This window comes from Postia placenta (assembly GCF_002117355.1).
Source record: "Postia placenta MAD-698-R-SB12 unplaced genomic scaffold POSPLAscaffold_3, whole genome shotgun sequence".
Classification (NCBI taxonomy): Eukaryota; Fungi; Basidiomycota; class Agaricomycetes; order Polyporales; family Adustoporiaceae; genus Rhodonia; species Rhodonia placenta.
In genome coordinates this window covers 2998947-3010614 of record NW_020169834.1, presented here as the reverse complement: position 1 = coordinate 3010614, position 11668 = coordinate 2998947, and the positions used below count along the sequence as shown (strand labels likewise).

At 56.0% G+C, this 11668-nt stretch overlaps 5 protein-coding genes across 5 annotated transcripts; 2 read left to right on the top strand and 3 right to left on the bottom strand.

Moving 5' to 3' along the window:
* Positions 1–1359: 1359 nt before the first annotated feature.
* On the top strand, positions 1360–2452 carry POSPLADRAFT_1167898 (hypothetical protein; the record flags this gene model as incomplete). Its single annotated transcript, XM_024487986.1, has 8 exons — positions 1360–1424; positions 1474–1559; positions 1609–1726; positions 1778–1860; positions 1911–2143; positions 2198–2270; positions 2322–2375; positions 2429–2452. Coding segments are annotated over exons 1-8 (714 nt in total), but the record flags the coding sequence as incomplete, so codon positions are not given.
* A 359-nt stretch (positions 2453–2811) lies between these two features.
* POSPLADRAFT_1044941 (hypothetical protein) lies at positions 2812–3800 on the top strand (the record flags this gene model as incomplete). The annotated part of the gene is made up of 2 exons (XM_024478639.1): positions 2812–3143; positions 3482–3800. The coding sequence occupies 2 exons, from the start codon at positions 2812–2814 to the stop codon at positions 3798–3800; spliced, it is 651 nt and encodes a 216-aa protein (XP_024342407.1).
* Positions 3801–5687: 1887 nt separating this feature from the next.
* On the bottom strand, positions 5688–7886 carry POSPLADRAFT_1133680 (hypothetical protein; the record flags this gene model as incomplete). Its single annotated transcript, XM_024484384.1, has 13 exons — positions 5688–5806; positions 5869–6022; positions 6084–6288; positions 6349–6455; positions 6509–6541; positions 6598–6684; positions 6744–6884; positions 6944–6989; positions 7052–7128; positions 7194–7339; positions 7422–7647; positions 7707–7766; positions 7824–7886. 13 exons carry the CDS (start codon positions 7884–7886, stop codon positions 5688–5690), a joined length of 1464 nt encoding a protein of 487 aa, XP_024342406.1.
* A 388-nt stretch (positions 7887–8274) lies between these two features.
* POSPLADRAFT_1032304 (hypothetical protein) lies at positions 8275–8718 on the bottom strand (the record flags this gene model as incomplete). Its single annotated transcript, XM_024476844.1, has 1 exon — positions 8275–8718. The coding sequence occupies one exon, from the start codon at positions 8716–8718 to the stop codon at positions 8275–8277; it is 444 nt and encodes a 147-aa protein (XP_024342405.1).
* A 747-nt stretch (positions 8719–9465) lies between these two features.
* POSPLADRAFT_1065312 (hypothetical protein) lies at positions 9466–11077 on the bottom strand (the record flags this gene model as incomplete). The annotated part of the gene is made up of 6 exons (XM_024481931.1): positions 9466–9791; positions 9861–10107; positions 10232–10284; positions 10350–10368; positions 10735–10873; positions 11065–11077. The coding sequence occupies 6 exons, from the start codon at positions 11075–11077 to the stop codon at positions 9501–9503; spliced, it is 762 nt and encodes a 253-aa protein (XP_024342404.1). The 3' UTR covers positions 9466–9500.
* Between the last annotated feature and the right edge of the window lie 591 nt (positions 11078–11668).

Below are 11668 nucleotides of genomic sequence, written 5' to 3'. Positions count from 1 at the left end.
GAGCTCGGCTGCCTGGGCGCTCTGGGCGCAGGCGACGTATATATGGTACTGACAGTCCGCTTCTATCGTATCATGAAGGAGGTTGCCCCACGCTATCACTGAGCCATTTCCATAGCGTCATAGTCGACAAATGAGTCCGTCGCACTGTGTGGTGACACTGTGCTTCTGCATCGCCTGTTCGCAGTCCAGGCAGACGCAGGCATCCTATGGGCGGCAGCATCTACCTATAAGCGGGTTCCCGCGCTGTCTACATGCCTTCGGCAACGAGTAACCTGCGTACATCCAGATGTACATAATGTGTAGACCAAAACATCAGTCGCTTGCCTCAACGCAGAATGGCTGCATTCGGCAGAGCAGATTATGAAATATCCGCGCAAATCTCGGACAGGCACACAATACAGGACCAATGATATGCGCGAACGTTACATCTACCACCTCGAGGTTGGTTACGATGACTTTGTAGACATGGGAAATATGCCTGGCACAATTGGGGTCAGGCGAGACGACATGTGAGCTTGTAAGTTTTTTGATGAAGAAGATATCGCTAAAAACCGCTTCCACGGACTCCTCTCAAGGAGCGGTGGTGCGCACATGCCAAAAAGCGATTCTGCCTGCGTGGTAGGTGGCCCAAAATCAAAATCGCGGGGCTGATCGCAGTCTTTAATTTACGCGCCGCCCATTGCCCAGGGTCTTATCCAAGTGACTGGCGTCACAATGACGGCTGATTCCACACTGATAGACCTACCCGAGAGTATTTGGTCCCGACCTGGCTGGACTCGGCAAAGTATCGTCGCAGCCACAATTTACCAAACTAAGCTGTTGTTTCCAGGGCCCGCACATTCCCGGAAGTCCGTTTACGCACACCTCGAGTTCAACAAGTTTCATGATATGGAATCAACTAGAAATACCAGATTTATATTACATATGTAGACGCTGATGTGCCGACAGAATGGCAACGTCGAATATCGCGCCAGCACAAGTATCAGGTTGCCCCGTTCAAACTCCATGGAGTAATCCCGAATATTGTTGTAAACGGATATTTTCAGGAGGATCTTGAACCGCAAATCCCCAGGGACTGATAAGTGTTAAAGAGTGACATCGAATGCCTGTCCAATCGGTTACCTCATCGACTAACGGAAGCAAACCACGGAGGAATATCTATCTGATCTGGCGCGGTGATCAGTTCCAACCGCAACGTGATCCGGTTGGTCGAGTTATATAGCCCTTCTAGTATTCAATCACCCTTCTTTGGTCTCTCCGCTACCGATTGCCTGAAACCTGAAAATCGAATGCCCGTCATGACAGCCCAGGTAACATCCATAACTTAGCCATTGTACTCGCACTTACAATGCAGACCCAGCAACCCACTAGTACTGCGCCTATGCAAGCGCCTTTGAGCATCCATTTCATAATAATTGGAGGAGGTGAGTCCAACAGCCAGGTCGCATCATCCCACCAACCATCTGTTGGCAGGCATTAGCGGATTGTCGGCCGCAATAGCACTCCGTCGCGTTGGACACGAGGTGACAGTCCTGGAGAAGGGCGATGGGCGGACGAATGTACGTCGTGGTGCCGGACACGTACCGACTGACACTGATCACCCTCTAGAAAGGGTATGGTGGCGTGCGCATGGCCCCAAATATGTCCAAAATCTTGTTTCATTGGGGATTGAGGGACAAATTGTTGCAAGTGGCAGCACCTTCAAAGCCGCTACTATTCTCAAAATGTGTGCACAAACTGCATCCATTGTCTAGGCGATATTGACGTATCTATGCAGTCGAGACTGGGGAGGTTCTTGGGACTCAGCTTTGGAGCGATGAGCTTCTCGCGGAGACCAGAGGACAATTCATGTGCACAACGGTAACGTTAGCGCAGATCTCGTAAACGAATATCGGACTGACCTGATGTAGCACGCCGAACTCCTTCAATTCTTCTATGAGAGTGCTGTGGCTCACGGCGCGAAAATCCGCCTCAGCACGGAAGTCAGCGAAATTGACCCAGAAGAAGCTAAAGTCACGTTGTCTACTGGAGAGGTCTTGACTGGCGACGTCATCATCGGTGCTGATGGCGAGAGAGGGTTGTGTCGGAGACTTGTGCTTGGCCGCCCGGAACGTGTGACGCCAAGCGGTGTAACCTTGTTTGAGTGCGTACAGCTGATATCGTACTATCTTAATGGTACATAACAAATTGTCCACAGCACCATCTACAGTACAGACCGCGTAATGCAAGGGGTTGATGAGGAGCTGGCCAAATTGTGTGCTCTTGAAGACGTGAGTAGTCGCTCTCACCTGCATGCTGGTGCTCATTCACGGTCTACCCAGAACACAGTATTCGTTGCGTTCGGGGCCAATCGTGCTGCCACCGGATATCCAGTAGTGAGTGTGACGTGTAGACAGAGTCTCATCTCAGCTGACCTATCAATAAACAGCACAAGCGGAAAGATATTGCGTTCCACATATTCATCGAGGACGAGGGTACCGAAGGTGTATATGGAGATCCTCCTTCAGACGTTCTCCGCCGAGTGATGAAAATGCCATGTGATCCTAGGTACGGAGAGCATGTCGTCACTTACTGTGTAGTCTTTCTAACATGGCCACCTTCGCAGGCTATACCATGTCGCCCAGAATTGTGGAGGTGCAGTGCGCATCGCCATCAACTTCTATGAGGATCTTGAGGATTGGGTTCATGACAGTGGCCCTCTGGTAGTTATAGGGCAGGCAGCCCATCCTATCGTTGTAAGTTCAAAGTGACCGGCGACTGGAACTACCGCTTAGTCTATTACCTTAGCCGGGAACAGTCCATGGTGCCTCAATGACCGTGGAGGACGGCGCCGTCCTTGCCAAGCTATTTGCACGCCTGCGTAATCGTGACCAAATCGAAAGCTTCCTCTACGCCTTCCAGGACCTCAGACAGCAACGTTGTAGAGACACCGTGAAGTCGGAGATCGGTCTGATGCAGTTATTCGTCTTGGAGGATGGCCCCGAGCGCGAGGCTCGTGACAATGACATGCTGGCCAAGCACCGCGAGGGCAAGGGCGTCCTGGAGCTCGAGGATGGCGAGGAACCGCGAGGGCTTGCCGGCCAGCAGTGGAGCGAGATCCGCGATATCTTTGGGTATGACTGCGAGGACGAGGCGGACAACTGGTGGGTCCAATGGGGCCTCCTGCGCGAACGTGCGCGCAGCTCGGCCGAGCGAAACGGTGTGCAGGAGGTGCAGTCGGGTGGCTTCAGTTGGGACAGCATCTCTTTCCAGGTAAACGAGACCTCAGTTTCTTGATACGCCTTCATGCACTTCGCGATCCGATAATGACGCACTTTGCACCCATGCACAATAGAACACATCATGATTATTACGCGCTTTACTCACCTTGGATTTACTGGTAAATCATCCCTAGACTACCGCTTTGTCGTTATAACCCATGTCGTAATGCTCTGGAACAGTCACGTCGCTATGATCACGTTTTCTCACCTACAAGTGTAAGTCATCGCAAAATTATCGGCGTCCACCTCGCGAAGTGTTCTGACGGCATTCTCGGCTCTGATGTAACAGGTAACAAGGCAACCTCTGCTCTGATCTCAAAATTCGGCTCGCGGACTTCACGGATCTTTATGTCAAAACACCCACGCGGGATCATGGGTTACAAATTCTTCTGGGTACATATGGGGAAGGCGCACTATGGCGTCTACGATGCAAACATCTCTAGTAGTGAGTACACGATACGATACGTAATCTCGTCAATATACTACTTTTCGGTCGGGGTCCCCCCGCTTCACAAGCCCGGATTGGTACTGTTGCAGTAATATCAAGCAATTGTTACTGCTGAGTGCATGGTGTGCAGCGCCGTGAGCTATGACGTCCGCATGGCCGTCCAAGGACTTTGGCAACCCAACCTTGGTGAAGAATCATTATTCGTTTCAACCTGCTAAATGCTGGATGTAACATGCATACCATACGTACTGGCGGAAGAACACGACTTGCACCCGGACGTTCGATCTTTGTCGGAATAGGGCCTACCGAAGCACGCGTCGCGGCAGACCATTAGCACGTATTTGCACGTTTCAGGGGGTGGTCAGTGGCCTTTTGTTACGATATCAATGAGCCGTTTCAACTGACGGTCTAGCCCATAGACGCGTGCAAAACAGAGAAGACATCGAGAGCTTGCAAAAATCGCACGGCAACAGTCTGTGATCCTTCTGCGCGCTTTTCTACATAGACGGCTCCGCCAAGACAGTACCTAAGACACCGTCGTTGTTGCCCGAGCCCGAGGCTCAAGACTGCAGACCTGTTCATGGTGGCTGTGGAAGCAGGAAATTCGATGCACCCGCTGCTTTCCGTCTGCGCACATAGTGGAGGATGGAGAGCGATGAGGGTCCAACCGACTAGAAACTCAGCTCGGCAGCCCTGATCACCTCGGGGAAATGCCCAGCTCGGTTATGGCGCGCGCCAGGCCACTCGGGAGACCCAGCCTATATACTATTTTCCACACCGGTAAGCAGGGCATCCGAGGGAATATAGAAGGCTTGACCGAACTCGCCTAAAACTCCTCGCGGGTACCGCCGCCCGAAATAGTTGACGTCCTGCAGAAGAACATCGGTCAAGTCTTCTCGCCGAGGCGCAGCCACGTCATCCAGTAAGCTGCGCTGACATCTCTATGGCCAGATGGCAAGGCTGCGAATTCGGAATTTGAGGAGGGGTTACTACAGCAAATTCAAGTTATATGCAGAGATGGATGTTGCCGCTAAGGTGCGTTCCAGCGCGATAGGTACACTGCGTCGACGGGCGGGGAGGCCATCACCAATTTTGCAGTAGCAGAGGTGCGGGGTGGCGAGGTTCAACTGCTGTGAACCGGGAGGGGCGTTGAGGGCGGGGGAGGATGTCTGAAGCAGCTCCAATTTTCTCCTCTACGCTCAAAGGGGTCAACGTCCCCCGTTGAGCAACCGTCTTGCGGACTTCACTGAGTTGTGCGAGGAAGAGCTGCACCCGACTCCGGCACTAGGCCCGCCCGAAACCCTGTAGGGCGAGGACACCGCGCGACCCACACTATATTGCGCGGTTTCGTAGAAGGGCGCGGAGCCCACTCCTAGGAACCGCCCGAGGCCCGGCTACACTCTACACGTACCTTCGTTGTGTGGACCATGAAATATGGAGCATAAACCCGCGGGATCTTCAATTTCATTCAACCAAAAAAAGGTGCGGGGTATCCACCGTACACAGATCTGAATCTGGTGCGCGGGAAGCCACGTGTGCCGGTGTCCGACCCAGATCTGCTGCCGCCGCTAATGCAATCTCAGCTGTCATATATCTTTATCGGGTTGTTCGCGGGAGGCCCATCGTCGCCGGCGACTTAGCGTGCGCACATGCGCGTGGGCAACGCCAAGCGCGTGAACTTCGCACAGCACTACCGGTCACTTGGCTGGGTGGTGCTATGAGTCCACGCTTGATCTAACAAAGGTCCCACCCCCGGTCCGTCTCAGACCAGGAAACTCGACGAGCATGACTCATGCATTCGCGCCCAGCACGGCGGGCGGTCTGTAGTACATTGACAAAAAAAGGGTTACACGCGTGCAGTGGTATCAGTCGTACAATCCGTTGCTTTCTTCTCTCTTCTACTCTTCTATCCACACTTACACTCCTTCGCACTATGTAAGCCGCGCAAGGCCCCACCTAGGCCGGGTATCCACCCCCGTTCAGACAAAGTGCGTGAGCGTCGTGGGCGAGTCGATGCTCTTCTTGTAGCCGTGGCCGAAATGGCGCGGGCCCCCCTCCTTCCTCGCCCTCTTCAGCACGCGCTCGATCGCGTCCAGACCTAACAGCCGCACACACGCTTAGCAAGGCGGCAGGGGCAGCGCACACGGCGGGACCACTCACCCTTGTCCAGGTCCTCACGCGGCGGCCCGAACGACAGCCGCACGAAGTGGTGGCACGGCGAGTCGACGAGGTTCCGGCGGTGCGACGGGTTGATGTCGAAGAAGATGCCCGGGATGACGATCGTCTTCTCCTTGAGCAGCTCCTCGAAGAACGTCTGCATCCACACACAGCCCGCGTCAGCTCAAGCTCAGCGAGGACAGCACGAACACACGCACCAGGCCGTTGTTGATCGGCGCGGGGAGGTCCTCCAGGTCGAGCCAGATGTAGAACGTCGCGCGCGGCGGCACCTTCACCTTGAGCTGCAGCGCCTCGAGGCGCGCCAGCACGTGGTCGCGCTTCGCCTTGAAGTGCTTCTGCAGCGACAGCTTCTCCTGCTTTACGCGCTCCGGCTCGAGCAGGGGTATTGCCGCGAGCTGCAGGCTGGTGGCGCACGGCCCTCAGCGGCGTGGCGTGGCGCGAGGAGCGCGGGAGGACACTCACGGGTGGTTCGCGCCGCCGTCAAGGAACGAGCCAGACTGCGACAGTGCGGTGACGAGGTTCTTGGGCCCGATGACCCAGCAGACACGCCACCCGGGGAGACGCCAGTTCTAGTGCGGGCGCTCTATCAGAGAATGAACACGCGGCGGGTGGGCCTCCTTACCTTCGTGAGACCGTCGACAATCACGACGGGGTCCTGCAGTCCGGTCAGACACGGACTCGTACGGGTACAGTGTGAGGGAACGCGCATACCTGGTTCACATCCTGAATGAACTCCGCCGAGGAGACGGACTTGCCAAAGTCCTCGTCGTTTTCGGGGTAAATGTACCACGAGTAGAACTGCGAGCCGACGCGTAATCGCGTCAGGTGTTGTTGCACGCCGAGCGGGCAGTACTTACCTCATCGAGAATGACCGTCGTGGTGGTGTCGCGCGCGAGGTCCACGAGTTCCTTGAGCTCCCCGTCGCGGATGACCTGCCCCGTCGGGTTGCGTGGGTTGGACGCGATGAGCACCTGCAGACCCTGCGTCCGGATATCTTTCTGCACGTCCACAACACGTATTCAGCTTATGCTCAAGCGAACATTTACGAGATACTGACGCGTGTCTGCTGGATGTTCAGGTGGTAACTGTCCTCCGCATCCAGACTGCCCGATCGCGCTCGGTTAGGCCCCTCCTCTCTCTGTAAGAAATGAAATTGAGCACGTACGTCGTGGGAACCGGCACTAGGCGCTTGAACGCGCCCAGCACCTGATCGTACGCCGTGTAGTCCGGTATCTGGTATGACTATTTGCAAACGCAGAGTCAGTTCCCTCGCTACGCTCCACGAACCCAGGCATTTACACACGCACCGTGTAAACGTCGCCAATGACAGCCGCAACGCGCGAGAGGCCCGAGCGGCCACCGGGCACGATGCAGACGTTCTCGTACGTGTACTGGCTCTCCTTGCCCTGACGGTACGTGTGGTTGTAGAGGTTCGCGACGGCCTCGCGCAACTCTACATAGCAACAGCAGTGGCGGCAACGTCAATATTGATGCATCAGCCGTCACGACATCGCGTGATGGGCGGTGCAGCGCACCTTTTACCCCGGTCGTGGGTGCGTACTCGAGCGAGTCCTCGGGGACGTCGATGGTGCGCGGCTTGGGCGGGGCGTCGGGAATCGCGCCGACCTCGGGGGCGCCCTGGCCGAGGTTCGCCCACTCGTGCGAGGACGCGTAGGAGAAGCCGTTGGCCATGGCGCGGTCGGAGCAGTAGATGACACCCGTGCTGCCCGGGTGCTGGATGCCGGGGACCGTCTCTTCATCCTGCGCACGCGTGAGCCGAGTTGTGGCACGGATGAGGATAGACGGCAAGGGAGACTCACGGGGTTCACGGTCTGGGGGATGAGGCCCTTGGGCGCGTGGCCGGCAGACTCACGGAAGATCTGGGTGTGATAGGTGAGGTTTGCGGGGCATCATCGGCAGGAGGTGGGGGAACGCACCCTGTGAGCCTCGGACTCGCTCTCGTGCTTGAGGTGCTTTGCGGGTTTGTGGTGTCTCGTCATGTCCTTGTCTTTGGGCTGGGGTAGAGCCATCAGGACAAGTTTGTCTGCAGCAAAGGCAACGTACAGAGTCTTTGAACGTGACGTTGAGGGGGTTGGGTTTGTGAGAGTTGGTAGCGGACATGGTGTGCGGTGGGGGGAGTATTTATGGTGGAGGACAAGAAAGAAGTTAGCAACTCAAGGGGTCGTGCAGCTGCGGGCAACGATATCAGATCCATGATGAATCCGGCGAGGCAGTTCAACTCTGCCGTGCCTCGCGTTATGACGCGTCCTATATATAGCCCACGACGCCACTTCGACACTTGCTTCGGCTTCGACTGCGCAGCCTATGCAAGTGCATCGCGAATACCTGTGCTCTTTCGACCGGCTTTGTTCACGGTACACTTGTCTCTCATCGATCACAATGCAAGCCTCCCTTGCATCGCGGACTTCGACTGGGACTAGTGTCATCATACACGTTCCCGTGCGGGCCTTTCGGGTTGGCCGTAAGCCGACTTGAATGTGCGCCCATGTGAGAGCGGCCGAACGGCAGGACGTTTCCATTGGCTCCCGCGTCTGGCACAGCCGTCTGCCTGCCAGTACGGCAGTAATGGCTATAGCGTCCGGGGCCCTTCCCCGGCCGCACCGATGGTGCGAGATGCGCGGCACCAGGGACGGCGAACTCGACAGCCGGACTCTGTTCGCAGACACGAGCCTGAGCGTCGTCGACGCCGACGCGCCCGCCCGCAGCGTCGAAGCCAGTGTGGCATCGGACAGACACTCGAGTTGCTCTGCTCAGCGTTGTCACCCGATGACGTCGAGAGAGACGGAATCTGCTCAAGATCTGCCCTCTCATCTCGCGATCGATCTATGTGGTCTGGCCCTGCCTCGAGTGCGGGGCATGTTCACCATTCTCTGGCGTGTTCGTGGTGCTCTCCATCTCCGCCGGATCCTCGCATGCACAGCTGGCCAGCAATATGGTTTAGTGTTCAATAATATATGGGCCTAGACACGGTTCGAATGCAAAGAACATCTCTGCCACCCGCAGAACCGCGATCTTCTGAAATACAAATGTAAGCCCTACTAATGTGGCATAAGCTTCATTCTATCACTCAAGGGATCGACAGGAATGCTAGACAAGTCTGGACCTCATTGACGGCCATGCTCTAACTGATACAATGGTCTATACTCCTGTATCGATGCCTGACTCGTAGACGACGAGCGAGGACTTATGGACAGTGCGTCGTCCTGAAGATCGAGCGAGGAAGTCGAGAATGACCACTACCCCAAGTGAAGAGGAGCAGAGACTTGAATGAATAACCAGGTCGAACTTAGGGTTCGACCGACTAATGGTACAACTACTTATACAAGTACTGACTACGCACGGACCATCGTGTCTATGTGGTTGTGTTAGTGAAGAAAGAAACATAGTGGTACGATACCAGGCACGAAGTGCGCACAGACCCCATTATGTAAGCTACATAATGTTCATCCTGCGGGTGAGCGCTAAGACAGGCGCCAGTATGGGCGCTAGTAATACAAGGAATGGAACGGAAAGATAAATGTTTCACTAACAAAGCTTATAAATCTTATAATATAGAAACGGAGGGAAGTGTAGTCAGGATGACATGCTAACTGCTACATGGCTACAGCGACCTCCCGAGCACGAAGAACGGCGCTTGGACTCGCGTCCGACAAGCATCTACCGGATCTCCCGCGTGCCTGCGCCGGCGCAATACAAGCTCGCGTCCCCGAGGAACCCATCAGTGGGCCACTCTGCACCACTAGCGTCGACATGCGCACCATATCGCAACAGGCCGCCAGCATGCACCATGGGTGTACATCCCCGTCGCCGCTTAGGCACTGCATCGCGTCGACGGCTGCCGCGGCAACACGGTCTGACGGACACAGAATCGCACCCGCGCAGTCCTAGTAACGGCCCAAGGACACGATCGTATCAGCATAACCATACGAAGCTCACAGCGCGTCTGCACGCACCCGCATGACCTGACATATCCAGCTTCGTGTACACAGTGCGCAACCTTGGCTCGGACAGCTGAACCCCGCCAGCGCCGGCAGCGCTCTCTTCGCGCCGACGCCATCGCCGCCGCCGGCCTTCTCTGCGCGAAGCTTCATGCCAGTCACGTTGCGCCCGCTCCCGGGCTCGCTCAGGGCTCGCCTGCCGACTTTCCGCCCTGCGATGCTGTCGGGAATGTAGTGCTCCTCCTGCACGTCAGTGCCCCACCTGTGAATCTAGCGTGCAGCATGGAGTAACCCAACGGTACGAGCCCTGACGCGTGACGGACGAACGTGGCTCACGCAGAGGTTCGAATGTGCGCTGTACGACAAAGCTACCGACCCGGACACACCCGCGAGAGGTCCTCCATGCGATTGAAGCAACTAGGGGCGTCTCCCAGAGGTCCTACATGCCACGACAGGGTTGGAAGATCTGGAATTGGGACAGGGAAGGGCAGATGAGGCACTCACGGTCGGGAGACCGCTGCTCCTGTCAATCTCAGCAGCGAGCTACTAAGCAATCTCGCGCTGAGCAAAATCTGCCATCCTTGCGTCGAGGACAGAGGCAAGTTCGTTTCGGCGTGTGGGGAATGAGAGGGGCCACGAAGTTCTCAGCATGGCCGACCGCGCGTGGGGTTGATGTGTGCGGTATTCGCAGATGAGTGCAAAGTCTAGTCAACGAGAGCCGCGTCCACTATACAAGTGCACGTGACCGCGTCGAGGGTGTCGCGCGCTTGCGTGTCGTGGCCTCTGCTAACGTTGTTCTCGGCCGCCCAGTTGCCTCTCGCCGAGTTCGATAGCTGTCGGATTGCCAGCCGCAGTGAGCCCCGCATTGAATCGGGCGTCGACAAATTACTTCAGCATGCCGCTGGCGAGCATATCTCCTTTCTTGAGCTCGAGGATCTCCTCTCGGCACTCCCCACGGGCTCTCATGCCGCCGTCGAAGACGCCGCGACGGCCTGGTCGTGAAAATGGTCCATCTCTCGTGTGCGAGACTATTGATGCATGGCGAATTGGAACACGTCAGAGGCTCAAGATGTCTTAAGTGACAAAGGTCAGCTAATCATGACTACCAGTCCAAGAGACATAGGTGAGCATGTGGAGCTCGTTTACCTACTCTCCTAGTGGTGTATTTTCGACCTTCATCTGACGTACGAGGCCTAGATCACAGAAGGCGACGGCTCACAGAAGGTCACCATCGCCGTCGCCAAAGACACGGACAACACCGTTCACAGGAGCAATGGTGGTGTCCTGGGTGTCGCAGTCAGATTCCCGGAGAGGGTGACTGCTACAAGAGGTTAGCGCTGAGGATGTGGTAGGCGCAGGTATCGGCGAGCTAGGTGTCCCAGGCGTGGCTGCTGCCGAGGAGGATTTGGTTGTCGTGAGGGGGGGCCGGTGATGCGACCGATTTATACTTGGTGCGTCCCTTGTCGTAGGTCGGACTTCTGTGAGGAAGTGCTGCACCCTTCCTACTGCGAGAGACTCCCGTCAGGGTACTCATGGACAGATTCCGCTCCATGCAAGGGAAGGTACCGTGGATACTGTTGTCTGGAGCCTGCAGAAGTTTGAGATACCCACTGTACCCTTAGAATATCAGATGATGCGCTGTTTGACCAGGTTCTGCAGATGTAGGTGCGTCGCGAGACTTGTCGCGGAAAAAAATGTTGTACGAGTGGAACTGCAGGAAATATATATTTGCTCTTGCCTGCAGTAAGGCCAATTGGCAGCGATGTGAGCTTGGGGATTCACCCGAATTCACCCGGACCTCCGCGCTTTTGGCCCCTCTTTGC